The sequence below is a fragment of the Felis catus genome, chromosome B3, assembly GCF_018350175.1.
Source record: "Felis catus isolate Fca126 chromosome B3, F.catus_Fca126_mat1.0, whole genome shotgun sequence".
Taxonomy (NCBI): domain Eukaryota; kingdom Metazoa; phylum Chordata; class Mammalia; order Carnivora; family Felidae; genus Felis; species Felis catus.
The window spans coordinates 42,933,032-42,948,921 of record NC_058373.1 but is presented as its reverse complement, the minus strand read 5'-3'; the positions used below and the strand labels follow the sequence as shown (position 1 = coordinate 42,948,921).

At 34.1% G+C, this 15,890-nt stretch overlaps 1 protein-coding gene across 5 annotated transcripts in view; it reads right to left on the bottom strand.

The window, feature by feature from the left end:
• The window catches only part of VPS13C (vacuolar protein sorting 13 homolog C), a 195,726-nt gene that overhangs the window by 10,848 nt on the left and 168,988 nt on the right, over positions 1-15,890 (bottom strand). For 2 of the 5 annotated variants that reach the window (XM_023255277.2, XM_023255278.2), the window contains 13 exons: positions 15,489-15,570; positions 14,836-14,905; positions 14,141-14,252; positions 13,898-14,011; positions 11,624-11,763; positions 9,865-9,946; positions 8,797-8,910; positions 7,973-8,048; positions 7,013-7,176; positions 5,751-5,796; positions 3,739-3,862; positions 3,107-3,221; positions 1,591-2,361 (listed from right to left, as the gene is read on the bottom strand). In XM_023255277.2, the coding sequence (XP_023111045.2) occupies positions 2,338-2,361; positions 3,107-3,221; positions 3,739-3,862; positions 5,751-5,796; positions 7,013-7,176; positions 7,973-8,048; positions 8,797-8,910; positions 9,865-9,946; positions 11,624-11,763; positions 13,898-14,011; positions 14,141-14,252; positions 14,836-14,905; positions 15,489-15,570 (1,263 nt within the window). In that variant the 3' untranslated portion in view covers positions 1,591-2,337. Of the gene's footprint in view, positions 1-965; positions 1,079-1,590; positions 2,362-3,106; positions 3,222-3,738; positions 3,863-5,750; positions 5,797-7,012; positions 7,177-7,972; positions 8,049-8,796; positions 8,911-9,864; positions 9,947-11,623; positions 11,764-13,897; positions 14,012-14,140; positions 14,253-14,835; positions 14,906-15,488; positions 15,571-15,890 lie in introns of those variants that run through there. The other 3 variants (XM_023255275.2, XM_023255276.2, XR_002742905.2) reach the window with 2 other exon arrangements.

Sequence of the window (15,890 nt, the reverse complement as noted above, 5' to 3'; positions counted from 1 at the left end):
TGCAAGAATTAAGAGTGAAGCAAGCATTTCTATGAACATGGAAAAATGTAATTAAAATAAAAAAGCAACAGACATCATTTTAAATATCATATAGTCACAAGTATGTGAACCAAGTGAATATTAAATAAAAACTGGCCATATATATATATATATGTGTGTGTGTGCATATATATATACGTATATATATACATATATACGTATATATATATACATATATATATATGCGCATGTGTGAACAGTATCTTAGGAGAATAAGGGTGAAGCAGAAAAGTATATCCTATGAAAACACAGTGTATGATTTAGTAATTTTGAAAGCTTAGTGAAAAAATACAGAGCAATACTCAAGAGAAAAAGAAAATGGGGTAAATGAAAAGATTCCCAAATAAATTATTTAGAATGTATCCATATTATAGTAAGAGGGCTAGGAGGGAATAATTTTACACTCCAGCGTTCTTTAATATTTACCCCGATAACAAGTTTTGTTATACTTGGTCCCTGAAGGACTGAAGTTTTCATTTCTTTTGTATATCCAGCACAGTCTAGATAATCAATAAATACTTCATACCTAAGTGATTACAGCAAGATAGGCAAGGGATCAAACAGCCTAAATTTAACTATCCATGCCTACTCCTGTCACCTATGGAAAAAATTAGCAAGTCCTCTCATTAATGTACAATCATTTTATTTTTTCCAGTAACTACAATAATATATTAAACTTTAAAATGTTGTCTGATATAATAACAAAAACTAATAAATCAGAGATATATTTAGCTAAAATAATAAAAGTTACTTGAATTTTGTGCTTCTAGACATGCAGTTGAAAAAAGGGAAATCACAAGGTTACTAACGTAAAGAACTAAACAAAAGGTAAACAATAAGAAAAAAATGTAAACAAGTTATACAATTTCCCAAAAGACTCATAAAATTGCAATATATCCAAGAAAATTAAAAATTGTTACTTTTACCTAAGAAGGAAGGGTAATTATTAGTGATGATTTAAGACAGCATCTTGATTAGTTATTGTGCTTGGTTCTCAGAAATTGTACATGCGGTGACATTTTTGCCAACCCTCAATTATCTAGGCACAAGAAGAGTCTGTCAGCTACAGTTTTAGGCTGATCTTTGGGTGTCATTTTTTCTTCTTTAAAGTGCTTGCATTAAATAAGCATTCAATTACTTCTTTTGGTAACGACAATTTAAAAAATATATAATCCAACTGAACAGTTATACGTTAGCAGTTTCACTCTCTTCAAATGTATGACACATTAAATGTAAGTTTATATTTTGGTTTCAATTTCGGGGAGGAGGATGAAAACTGCTAGATAAGATGCTGTTAAGTCAAATCAAACATTTCTATCATTTATCATAAGAAATCAAACTGCAATTTACTTCAAAAATTAACTATGAGGGTACTAATTTCAAAATGATAGTTTATAATTATTTTGTTCTCACTAAGATAACAAATCCTCTTTAAAAACTTAAAAGCTTAAAAAGGATTGGTTTTTAAAACTAAAGATAGCTATAAATTCAAGGGACACAAATAATTTGCCTAATCACACTTTTATTTATGTTAGGTAAATTGTTCAACTTTTATTTATGTTAGGTAAAACTAATAATTGTGAAATAAGCATAATCAACAAGGAGATTCAAGTTTTGAAAAGTAAAAATGCCAAGGGCTGATATTTATGTAACATCATTATAAAATGATTGCTATTTGTCCAGCAAGAGTACTGAGAGGTTAAAAAAAAGAAAAAAAGAGATTAAGGGCACATGTTCTCAAAATTCATGTCTCAATGCTTCTTTGAGGTCTAAGGACAGACCAACAGCAACTTGTATTTCAATTATTAAAACATAAGCCCCAGTTAACAGCCCCATAAATTGAGTAAATTGGGGTGCTGTGTGAAACATAGTTAGGTCATTCCATCATCAGGACTCACAGATAGAAAGAACACATAACAGATTGGACATAAGAATTGTTATTTTTCTGATTTACCTGAAAGTACATGAATACCATAAGAAAAGATAAAACTTTCAAAATGATAGTAAAATTGCCTCTGAACTCAATATAAGTTTTTCACCAACTAAAAAAGGAAGGGAGTTAATTTCCTACATCCTTTAATATTTCATATTAATCTCTTATTCCTGTACAGTATTATCAGGGATACCACCATTCTAATTTGTAGTTGAGCCAGTACAGTAAGTTGAGAGAGAGGTGAGAGTTGTAAAGAAAACTTAATTAAAATGAACAATCAATCTAAATAAATCAAAGACAGTCAATTAATACCACAGTTTGTTTTGATTTTTAAGGATGAAATCAAGTAGTAGCATAGGAAACATTTACTCCTGTATTTCCAGTTCTTGCTGTGTAGGCAGAAAAAGAAAGAAAATAAAGTTAGAAGCATGCAGGAAGATAAAATGTATCAACATACAATAAAAACCAAAGGCTAAGAACAATGGAGAGTCATTTTACTTTGAAGTCAAAGTAGGAAAATATTAATAATTTTTTTTTGCGGGGTGGGGCAATCCAGTCAAGGGAGAAAAGCAATTTACATATGTATATATTATTTAAAAGCAGTAAAGTTAAAACTAAAATAAAAACCAAAAAAAATCTACCTTAAAACATTTTTAAGGTTTAAAAAGATTATAATTATACATAATCTTTTTTCTTCTTTCCTCCAGCTTCTGTTTACCTGAATAAATCTAGATTTACAGAGTAGTCCAAATAAATTAATTTGGCTGGGAGAAAAGGAAGCAGTGGGATTCCTATAATTAGCTATAAAGCAGGAGACCAAAGTTAACAGTGTTAACTAAATGAGCTACCACACAAACAGTAATAAAGCCTAAGACTTCTTTTAACGCTTTGCTTTCTGCACAAAAAAGCTTTGTTCCTGTGCAGAAAAAAAAAAAATGACGTTATTTGCATTTAAAACATTATGCTAAAACAAAAAAAATAAACAATAAAATTCTACTCTACAAACCATGTTCCCTGTATAATCCTTACAAGAAGTTCATGAATCAGGAACTTTAAGAACCACCCATGGAATCCTCGTCCTAGAAATCTTTAATATTAAATTTTACCCGTGACCATGAAGAACAGAATTTATACCTCAAATAAATCGTAGCCCTCGGATTCCTGTCTTTCATATGGGCGAATGATGCCATCCTCGTGGATGAAACGAGGGGGTCGGAGCCTGGACACTTCCTCAGTTGACTCTGCTGCCCTGTAAAGGCAGCAGAATAAGCACAAAAAATATGTGAGAATCTTTCAAAATAATACAAATATATATGTATATTAAATACTGTACCACATTCCATATTGTACCAATATTTGATAAAAAGAGTGATTTTAAATAACCCGGTCCATTATTATACGACAAGTATTATAAACAAGTCTGTCCGACTCCAATTCCCACCCCCCCACCTTTTCTTAAAGAAAAGAAAATATCAAAATAACAAAGGCAGGGACTAACTTGTCCACTCTTTGTATCCTCGACATCTAGAACAGGGCCTGACATATAGTAGATACTAATAAACATTTGTTGAACACAAGAGAAACTGAACCATAAAAACTGTCTCCTCTTACTCCTTTCTGGCGGCACTCCACCTTGTGAATCTGTAAGCGCTTTCAGTCAGAATTTAACACTCTTAAGAGCAGGCAAAGTATTTAACTTATTTATGTATTCCTAGCAACCATAAGTCCATAGACACATGCCTTGTACATGGTATGTACTTAATTACCTCTGAATCCCTTGGAAGGTGCTGCTGGCCATATCTATGATTCCACCCGTTGGACGAGCCACAGCACCCACAAGTCCTTTTCCAATTCCTTTAAAGAATCCAGCAGCTCCTTCCTTTTTGGCACCTTCATAAAACCAAGGACAATGAATGTATAAAGATATTTTAAAATAAGCAAGTTTGAACTCAAAAAATCCTGAGGCAAATACTGAAATGTTTTACCTAGGAATCTTCTACATTTTGGCTTTCTAAAGAAGTTGAATTTAATCATAAAATGTAAAAAACAGTGGTTTTCAAAGTGTGTTAAAAATACCAATTATTAGGCCCCACCCCACACCTACTGAGTCAGAAAGTGAGGCCCAGTGATCAGTGTTTTAACACGCTGTCTGGGTCATCCTGAGTGGTGCTCAAGTTTTACAACCACTGCTTCTTAGACCCAAGAATCTAAGGTTTAAGAAATGACCAGAAATTTTTCTTTTTTGATTCTACCCTCAAGAGATTTTTCAAGCAGTGTTACTTTTTTTTTTTCAAATAAAAGAACATTACTGAATTATAATTCACTTACCATATAATTCACATACCCATGGCAGTATACAAATTAAATGCTTTTGGGTATAGGAGAGTTGTGCAACCATCGCCACAATCAATTTTAGAAAATTTGTATCATCTCGAACATAAACCCCATGACTATTAGCAATCATTCGCCATTTCCCCCAACCTGTCCTCAAATGATCCTGTGCAATTTAACTCCTTCCTCCCTGCCCCCCAGACTTAGGCAATCACTAATCTACTTTCCATCTCTATGGATTTGCCTATTCTGGACATTTCCTACAAACGCAATCAAACAATATGTGGTCTTTTGTGACTGTTTTTTTTTTTTTCATTTAGCAACATGTTTTCAGGGTTCATTCATCTTCTACTTGTAACAGCACTTGATTTCCTTTCACAGCTGGATACCATCCCATTGTAGAGATATACCACATTTTAATTATGAAATTGCTGACAGACAGGTTGCTACCACCTTCTGGCTATTATGTTCTATGAACACTTATACATAAGTTTTTGAGTGAACACATGTTTTCAATTCCCTTAGATATATACCTAGAAGTGGAGTTGCTGTCACACACATTAACGCTGTGTTTAAATCCAGGTGTCCCAGCACCATTTGTTGAAATGGGTATTCTTTATGGAATTACCTTGGCACCCTTGTTGAAGATCAACTGGCCACAAATGTAAGGATTTATTTCTAGAATCTCAAGTCTATTCCATTGATCTATGTCCATCCATATGCCAGTACCACATTGTCTTAGTTACTGTACTTTTATGGTAAGTTTTTAAGTTGGATAGTGTAAGTTCTCCAACTCTGATCTTTTTCAAGATTGTTGTGGCTATATTGGGTCACCTGAATTCACATACACATTTTACAATCAGCTTGTCAATTTCTGCAAAGAAGCCAACTGGGATTTTGACTGGGACTGCAATTAATAAAGTACCTTTTTAATAGGATAAAAAAAGATCTATTGCTGGGCGCCTGGGTGGCGCAGTCGGTTAAGCGTCCGACTTCAGCCAGGTCACGATCTCGTGGTCCGTGAGTTCGAGCCCCGCGTCAGGCTCTGGGCTGATGGCTCAGAGCCTGGAGCCTGTTTCTGATTCTGTGTCTCCCTCTCTCTCTGCCCCTCCCCCATTCATGCTCTGTCTCTCTCTGTCCCAAAAGTAAATAAAAACGTTGAAAAAAAAATTGAAAAAAAAAAAAAAAGATCTATTGCTATTGAGGATCGAAAGGAACCCAGTTGAACGATGGTCCCGCTGAAAATAACATTCAAAGTCTGAATCATAATCTATTACTTAATCTCTCTACTTTCTGAAGAAAGTACATTCATTTAAAACCAATTTACAACTATGAGCATAAAATCAGAAATTCTCTCAATTAAATAACTAGTAGCAATAACATCTGTTATGCTTATTATGTATCAATTCTTCAGACTTTGTACAGGAAGGAGACATTCTCAACCTACCTTCCACAGGTTTTGTTATTATTCCAGTCACTCCACCAACAACTCCCTGAAAGAGATATCAATCATAAAGTCAAACCTGAATGGAAGGTGCTTAAGCCAACCACTAGAGGTCTCCACCTACACACTAGAAATAACTTTTTTTCAAAAAAATGAGGACTTATTTGATAATGTGAACATGTGGCTAAGTGAGCACTACAATTTTTTAAATATTATATAACAGAAAATTTTAAATAAAAGCACCTTGTACAAGTAAAATTCTGTAACAGGAAGAATTAGAAAAGCAGGCAAAAAGATCCTACATCTGGCTCTGGCACCAATTTAGCTCTATAACCACGGGCAATTGATTCAATCTCTTTAAGCCTCAGTTTCCATACCAGTAAAATGAATGAGTTGAGCCAAATAATCCCTAAGACCTAATTACAAATTTTAATGAAATAACTTTTTAATTTAGTGGAAGTGTGGAAAACTGAAAATGAAAGGACCTCTGAAGGACAGCAGATAGCCTAAGAAGTAAAGTACTTTATCTTACACAGCACACAACACTATAAATCACTGGTACAAACACGTTACAATTACAAGTTAAGAACAGTAATACGTTTGTACATTCTTAATACTTGTCAAGTAATGATAGTAAATAAAACTACCTGTATGTTACACAAATGCAAAGAAAGAGAACTGAAGTATACCCACTGTTTAAAAAATTAGATACTTCTGGGAAGAGAGGAGGGTGATCAAACAGAACTTTACAGAGTTACCTATATTTCCATTATTTATTAAATAATGTTACCTGTATAATTAAGCAATATTCGTAATTACCTGTATAATTTTTAAAGTACTGAAAAGCAGTGAAAAGCAGTCCCTGGTTTACAAAAACTTAACTTATATACTTCCCCTGTCACAAAAATGGTCAACTGATGATGACCTAAACAACTCCCCCTCCCTCTCGTTACCATCATTGACCACATTTCTCTCTGCTTTACTTCCTCCTCTTCCAGAAGAGAGCTAATCTGCCATCATCCTAGAGTTTTGACTTCAGCCCGAGTGCCAAACAAAGTCTGGGATTTGGGGGAAAGATGTGACGGTGGTATCAGCAAAGGACAGCGCACAAGGAAACAGCAAAACCCACGGTTTTTCACTACTGCTGTTGTGACAGACTTTTACTCACAAGGAATATGCCAAGTTTCAAACAACCAGCTTCGAGTACATATTCTAAAGTGTATACAGAAGTTCAGGACTTCTTGAAGACTCAGTATGAGACTTACACGCAGGAAGCCCTTTCCTCCTCTGGCCAGGCTGTCTCCAAAATCTTTAGGCTGTCGACCCATCTCTTCTCTTCTTTTCTGCTGATATTCCTTGTCCATTGTAATTGCTGCCAAACCTTTCCCAACAGAACCAGTGATGCGAGATACAACTCCTGCTGCACCACCTATCAAAAGACCCGGACAAGTAAGTCACATTGCTTCTTTAAAGAGCAGCTACCCCCAAAATCAAGAGCACACTGTATACACTGTATGTTAGCCAACTTGACAACAAATTATATTAAAATAAATAAATAAATAAATAAATAAACAAACAGCATTACCACAATATACAGCACACCTCTGCTTTAAACAGGTGCATCAAATTCTGTCTCAAATACAAACACACAGAAATGTATTTTTTATCATTTCCTGTTCATTAAGAAAAGGAATCAAACTATTTTTTTTTCAATGTTTTTTATTTATTTTTGGGACAGAGAGAAACAGAGCATGAATGGGGGAGGGGCAGAGAGAGACGGAGACACAGAATCGGAAACAGGCTCCAGGCTCTGAGCCCAGAGCCTGACGCGGGGCTTGAACTCACAGACCGTGAGATCGTGACCTGGCTGAAGTCGGACGCTTAACCGACTGCGCCACCCAGGTGCCCCAGAATCAAACTATTTAAAGTATACTGATTCTCCAGAATTTTTCTGTAAACCTAAAACTGTTCTAAAAGATACATTATTGTTTCTCTTCAAAAAAGTACATCGAATCAACACTACAAAGACATATAAACAAACCCAGGAAGTCTACGGTTAAACTGTTTTCCATTCAAGAATAAGGGAACACATCTTTTAAACAGAATTATTAGAAAACTGTTCCCTCTTTTATTAAATATAATCATTTGTTTTTATAGACAATGAATATTAGAATAACTATTATAAAAAATACATATATTTACATACACAACTATGTGATACATACCTACAGTGTGTCCAAAGAGACTTCTGACTCCAATCACTAATCCCTCAGCAAATTCTTCAGGGCCTTGAACAGCACCCTGGCCAAAAAATAAATAAATGAACAGTTTGCTATTTAAAATTTAAATAAGCTCAAGATTTGTGATCTAGTATTTCAGGGTTTCCATGAAGATACAGAATCTGTAAAGACCCATAAACACTGTGATGTCACAGTTTTCCCCCTCTAACGCAAATACTGACAGCACACCTACTGGGTACGAAGACACCTTCAGCCCACATGGTTTCAGTCAACTCTTCTGAGATAACAAAAACCAAACAAATAAATCATTTGCTTCAATCACAATCTGAAGTTACCAGCTGCATTGGTAGCAAGACTAAGAGCCCACAGTTTTGATTCTTTTGTTTTCCCATGTATTCTCTCTGCTTTGTGCTGCTAAAACTCTTACTACTTTGGGTTCCTGGGTCCCTTAAATAGGTTAGAGGAAAGCTTGAATACAAAACAAAGTGGGCTTTTCATAGCTCATGAGTCTTTCCATAGTGGCGAAACAGCCCTGAAATGGTGTGAACCTACCTAGCATTCTTCCTTGCAACTACATGAAATCTTGGAAGCCGTGGGCACGTTTTAATGCCTAGACATCGGAAGCGCTGAATTAATTCTGAAACAACCTTTTAATGTCATCTCAAGTAATTTGAAGTAAAAATATGACATTAACGTATTTTTGTTATTTGAATATGATTCAGTTCCCAGATACAATTAAAATACAAATGATCTGTCATAAAGAACAGAGTATCATTTTCTGTACCTATACTTAAATATAAGATCAATACCTGGAAGGGTTCATAGAATAAAGCTTCAACTCCTTCAGACAGGCCTCTAATTAATCCAAATGGGTTTCCAAGCACATCTAAGCCCAATACAAGGACATACATCTGTTTCAAGAACTAAAGGGAAAAAAGATAAATTAAGTCCTTTACTACTGGTGTAAGAAAGAGTATCATGATGCCTTGGGAAAAAAGGAGAGTGCTACCTAAATTAGGTTGTTAAAGGAAAGCTATGCAGAATAACCACCACTATATCCATTAACCGATCTTTCACTATGTGCCAGGCATTATGCTGGTACTTTACAACTGCTTTCAATTTGGATAGACTGGCTTAAGGCAGCCTGCCAGTTAGCAGCTATGTAACCTTGGACAAGTCAATTAGTCTCTATAGGCCTCAGTTTTCTCATCTAAAAAATGGAAGGAGGATGACACTGACCTTGCATGGCTGAGCATGCATATTAAATGAATATACAATTCAAAAATACTATGAAACTAGATTGGGAAATAATTAATAATCAAAAGAAAAAACAAATTAAAGTATATCCTTATTTGAATAGGTAATAACCATAATGTCTATATACACCGTAGGAGAAAAGACGTTCTAGCAGAGGGAGGAAAGGGGAACTTCACCCCAGAATTCGATAGCACAGCAATGGTATCCCACTACCATGAAACAACAATTGCCCCTTCACCAATTCAAACCATGGAATAACTGAGGCATGGAAAAGAGCCTGGCTTAGCATTCCTCTCCCATTTCTGCTAGACTATGCTTAGAAACTTTAGACATTTATGAAATAAGTGAGATGTCTCCTACATCGGTATTCCTTCCCAAAGTGGTAAATGTATAATTGCAAAGGGAAAAAAGGCACTACAGGAAACTTTTAAAAACTTTTATCTAGAAGGGAAAGAGCTAAAGAAATAAAAACTAGTCATTCAAGAAAACTACTAAGAAATAAAACTACAAATTGAGGTAAATTAGATAAACAATGTTGCACACTGTGCAATCACATACAAATGTTTTGTTTGATATTTTATGAAGCATATTCTTTGTGAGCTACTATGATAGGAAATTACCTGTTCACTGTAATGTCTAACAACACTCCACATGAGCTGATCTCTCTTGTAAAACTGATACCGAATTTCATAATAAGCAAGTCTGGGAGGAGAAAGAAAGATTCAAAGGCATGATCATTACATTGGGAGAGAAAGAGACTTAAAATTTCAATGGTATGTTAATCATCGCTAACTGTTCTACAATTCTATTTGTAGATCTGCCACATATAATTTATGTTTGAGGTCTTAATATTATGGTAACAAAATTACTATAAAATTAGTACATAAAGAGTAAAAAGACTGAAAAACTCAACCATAATCCCATTACACAGGGAATTTATTAGGGTTTTTTTTTCTTTTCATTTCCCACTTTGAATTCTTTCTTTTCTATACAATTCAAAAATATTTAAAACAGTTTGTATGCATTTTTACACTCAATATTGTGAATAAGGATCTCCCTCTGTTATTCAAAAATTCTATGTAACCATTTTTAATGGATGCATAGCATTCCATCATGTGGAAATGTCATAAGAAAACAATTTTACCATAGTCAGACATTTCCAAATCTTGACCATAATAATTAGCGCTGCCATATGTAAATTTTGAATATAAGTCTTTAGTTGCATTTCAAGATTATTATTTTTTTTGGACTGAATTCCCAATAAAAGAATTACTGAATGATAAACTACAAAAACATTTGAGGCTTTGAGACATATATATATATGTGTATGTGTGTGTGTGTATACATAGATCTTTCCACTTCTACAAATAGTTAAAAAAAAAAAAAAAGGGCCCATTTGTTAGACCCAGCCCTTTTTCGTACTAGGATTACTCATATTTAAAAATCTTTGATAATTTACTTGAATTTGCATATATTATTTGCTATATGATAAAGCTGAACATTTCAAATATTTATCAGCCACTGTATCTTGCCTCTTGCAAATTATCTTATTGTCCTTTGGTGATTATGGCACTGGAATCTTTAGGTTTGTCTTATCAATGCTTGATATTAACACTATTAATCCTCTCCTTGTCATATTTGTCCTTCTATTTTCCCAGTTCATGTTCTAATCGTTTTCACTGATTCTGTTGTATTTACTTTCTATGTAGTCAAATCTATCTTGTATTTTCTACTGTGGGTTTTTCCATTGCTTCTAAACTGAGAATACTTTCTTTACTTAAGAGATTTGACAACAATTAACCTCATTGTTTTCCTCAGTCTTTCTCATTTGAATTTTATATTTAATCCTTCCATTCCTATGGAACTTGATAGTGTACAAGTATGGTGGAAATGGTATAAATGGATTTTTTTTTTCCTCCAAGGTAACTACTTGTTCCAATACTGTTGTTGAATATTCAGTTCAATAAACATTCACTGAATTTATATGTGTCTAGCACACATAAATATTCTCAGATTAAATGTGGCATTATTATCTATACCTTTCCATATGATTATACTGAAATCTCATCATACTGCTACATATTTCTAAATATAAGTCTGTTCTAAAATGTGGTCAATTTATAACCTTCTAGTCAAACAATTCCATTTTTAATCTACACTGATGATTATCAACATATGAATAACTGGAGAAAATATAATACTTTTTATGAGTAAAATAAGCATATCTAAAAAGCATAATTAGAAAGAGGCCAAACTTTTCAAGTATAATGAGAATTACCATTTTTCTAAGCTAACACTGTAGCACAAATGGGAAGAATTAATATCCATAAAATAACCTTGGTACAAAACCCTCCCCATCTACTTTAACATAAATCTTACTTGAATATTAAGTCATCCACATCAGTCAAAGTAGCACCTATGCTTTTCAACAGCAGATTGACAGAATGAATTGCAATCATTTCCTGTTTTTCTTTGTCTGACTCTCCACTTCCACTACCCAAGGACAGACTCAAATGCAACTAAAAGAAAAATAATGTTCAATAAATACAAGCTAAAAACAACCAAAAAATGTATATACATAGGAACCAAATCTTTCAGATACAAACAGATGTTGTATATTTCAGTCCTAAAGAAAGCTATTATTTGTTACTCTACACACAACACAGGGTAACTCACTAATATCTGGTTTTCATATTTGCTTTTTGATAAAAGACAAAGCAGTCTGTTCCAAAAACAGAACTATAATTTTATCCAAAGTGTATACATACCATGGTGTTTATATGGAGGGGGCTCAAAACACTTCACAAAAACAGTATAATCATTTCAAGAAGAGAAACAAGTCAAGTGGCACACAAGTAGTCTTTCAGTCAAAATAACAAATAATCATTTATTTTCATCCAACTAAAGTAAATAATTTATGGCAATAATTAACAATAACAATTATAATTATACAATAAGTAACAACAACATGACAATTACAGCAACAAACTGTTAAATAAATTTTTAAAAGAGTTAAGTGTTGCAGCTTCCACAGACTCCTTTAACTTAAACATGAGATCTTCACCTTACCATTTAATTTAGTTGTTTCTACTTTGGGCTATTGTCATTACTGCAACAGTGGCAAAGACACAGGCAGAAGGTAATTTTATCTGTACAAATAAAGCAGATGACTCTCCTTTCTGATTCTGCATTTTACCTAACCAATGTGTAGCTCAACAGAAGAGACTTGGGGTAAAACCAGAAAGGCCTGCGTGCTGTTTTTTTTTGGTTTGTTTTTGTATTTTTGTTTGTTCGATGTCAGAGAATGTGGAGATCCGTGAAAGGTAAGCTTAGGTGGACAGACAGAGTTCCAGCCTTTCCCTTAAGGCAAAGTCACCATGGAATGAAAAAATAACTACTGTTTATGATTTTAATTATTCAATTTCATGAAACAATTTCCAAAGTGCATAAAATCATGAATTGGTAATTAATCTTTTTTTTTTCAACTTTTTATTTATTTTTGGGACAGAGAGAGAGAGCATGAACGGGGGAGGGGCAGAGAGAGAGGGAGACACAGAATCGGAAGCAGGCTCCAGGCTCTGAGCCATCAGCCCAGAGCCTGACGCGGGGCTCGAACTCACAGACCGCGAGATCGTGATCTGGCTGAAGTCGGACGCTTAACCGACTGCGCCACCCAGGTGCCCCAACAATCTTTAATACTACCCTAAGATTATAACCCATGAAGTCATTTTATACCTTCCAGAACAACTTTGATAGGAGGCATTCAGTAAATATTTGTGGAAGGTATTATTCAATCTCATATATGATTTTCGCTTAATAATGGAAAAGAAACTGTGTTTAACCTACCACATAAAACGATATCAATTTTAAACTCAACACTATAAATAGGTCTAATACTACCAACCTAGTATATTAGTTTAAAATAATAATTCAACTCCATTTTATAAATTAATTTATTTAGCTGAATGGATTGGTGGATGCAACTGAAAATAATGCTCTGTAAATAGTTTGGGGGAATGTAAAGGATCATCAATATTTTAAAGAGTTACTTAATTGTAGATATGGCCCATTACACAAGTTCAGAGTGTTATGGTTGATAGCATTTGCGAATTTACTAAGCATTCACCTCTTCCTATAAAACCTAAAAAGAACAACAGAAAGAAAAAAGAAAATGGGTTCATAAAGTACAAAATCAGGCAAGTGAAAGGTATCCAATTTTCCACTCCCTTAGATACAATCAAATTTTGGAAGGGTGAAAAACACCACATCAACAGTATAATACCTACTTCAGCGTTTTCACATTCTGGTTAGGGCGCCCATTATAGCTTTCTGTTTAGACCGTGAGAGTAGTTACAAAGTGCAACCAAAACATTAAATGTTGTGAGCACTTCTTCGCTTAATTAAGAAATGCTTTTGTCAGCTCCTTCCCTGAATACAGGGGTTATTAATTCAAGACTAGAGAACATGCTCTGATGGTTTCTCTGTGGGAATTATGGTTGTACATATGTTACAGAAAATTGTCATAATTATTTCAATTAATCAAATAAAATTCCCACCAAATATTTGATACAAGTTATAACCCACATTTTGTATGCAGACCCCTAAAAAATTGTACAATTCTGCCTAACTTGCAAAATAATAATTACTACAAACCTTAACAGGAGAAATATGGAAATGTTCAAAGAAACTAAGAACTGACATATCAGTCACTGAAGTCTCCATTAATTCTGTGTTGAGAGCATCAGTATCTTGCTGGATTAACTTCGTCTGAAAAAAAAAAATAAAACAAGAATGTCTATTTTATTTTTTTTCTCTAAGTAGTTGATGGCTAATTTAGTTAATTAATTAGTTAATTTAATTTAGTTTATATTTTTCCCAAGAAGTAAAAATTTTTACCCGTTTTCTTTCAGCTTCTGGGTCAGTTGTTGGGGTAAACAGTGCAATAATAGCTCCTAGAAACCCCTGATCAACTTTCAAGGCCATCTCCTGAATGAGGACCATAAAATACCTACAGAAAAATTTTTTTTTAAAGAATGAAAAAGGGTTTCTATCAAACCTTGTAATTATCAGTGTTAAAACTTTGATTTTTGCATCCAGTCCCAATAAGATCTTACTCCTTCATCTCTTCAAAAGTGTTAAGATGAAAGTATCCTTAAACTGAAATTGTTTTTTTCATTAGAGTGAAGTTTTCACTAGAGGAAATACTTGTATTAATACTCAGCATTTAAATACCCAAATCCCATATTCATCATTTTACGAGACAAATACAATTAGATGGTGTAGCAGGTATTACTCCATTTCTAAAGTCCACAGCAATTGCTCTAAACACTTCGCAAATATATATGTCATTTATGTCACTGGCTATTTTCTACTGTAATTGGAGTTACAAACAGGAAAAGGTGGTTAAAGAATTTTACACTTTAAAATTATAGAGGGGCTATATTTACTTGAAAATACTTGACCAAAGATGGACTGATATGCTCAGGTGGAAAACAATTTTTATATGGAAGTCATCCTCACAAGAGTGGAATTTATTTTCAAAGGAGATTCTCATTTTAAATTCCTTTATATAAACACAGGTAGCTACTTACTTGAACTGTAATACTTTACTGTACTCATTAAATCTTGTGATGACACTCACATCAATGAAAGGTTTGGGCTCTAAAAGGAAGAAAGACAACAAGAAAAAAACAGTCAAGCTTTATACTGGATAAAAAAAAAAGTCAGCCGGGGGGTGTGGGGGTCCTGGTTGACTCAGTTAAGCATCCAACTTTGGCTCAGGTCATGATCTTGTGGTTCAGAAGTTTGGGCCCCACAACGGCTTTGGGCTGACAGCTCAGAGCTTGGAGCTTGCCTTGAGTTCTGTGTGTCTCTATCTCTCTGCCCCTCCCCAGCTTGTGCTCTGTCTCTGTCTCTCTCTCAAAAATAAATAAACATTTTAAAAAAAATTTTTAAGGGGCGCCTGGGTGGCTCAGTCGGTTAAGTGTCCCACCTTCGGCTCAGGTCATGATCTCACAGTTTGTGAGTTTGAACCCACATTGGGCTCTGTGCTGACAGCTCAGACCCTGGAGCCTGCTTTGGAATCTGTCTCTCTCTCTCTCTGCCCATCCCCTGCTCATGCTCTGTCTCTCTCTCTCTCTCAAAAATAAACATTAAAAAAATTTTTTTTAATTTATAAAAAGGCTATTTAACTTTAAAAATAAACTGTCTCCACTTCTTTTCTTTTCTTTTCTTTTTTTTTTACCTGAATCCAAAGCAATAGATTTTGGAGGGGCCACGGGATGAAACACAACAGGAAACATTGTACCTGGTAACTGACTATCAACCTAAAAAAAAGAAGAAGAAGAAGAAGAAGAAAGAAAACTCAGCAAGATTTGAAATAATGTAAACTTTTAGTTTTTGAGATAATATTATAGAAGATGCTGCTAATTTCATCACAATTAAGTGTCTGCATTGTGTATGTGGTGCTATTAGAAGTTTTACTTTATCTAAAATTCTTACATATCTCAGCAAGGGCAACCTTTTACATAAAGGAATATGTAATACCCTCCTAACTACATTAACACTGTGCAGCATACACACTATTAATCAAAATGTTTGTGCCTATGGGTCATGTGAGATTTCAATAGCTTATAATTTAAATAAA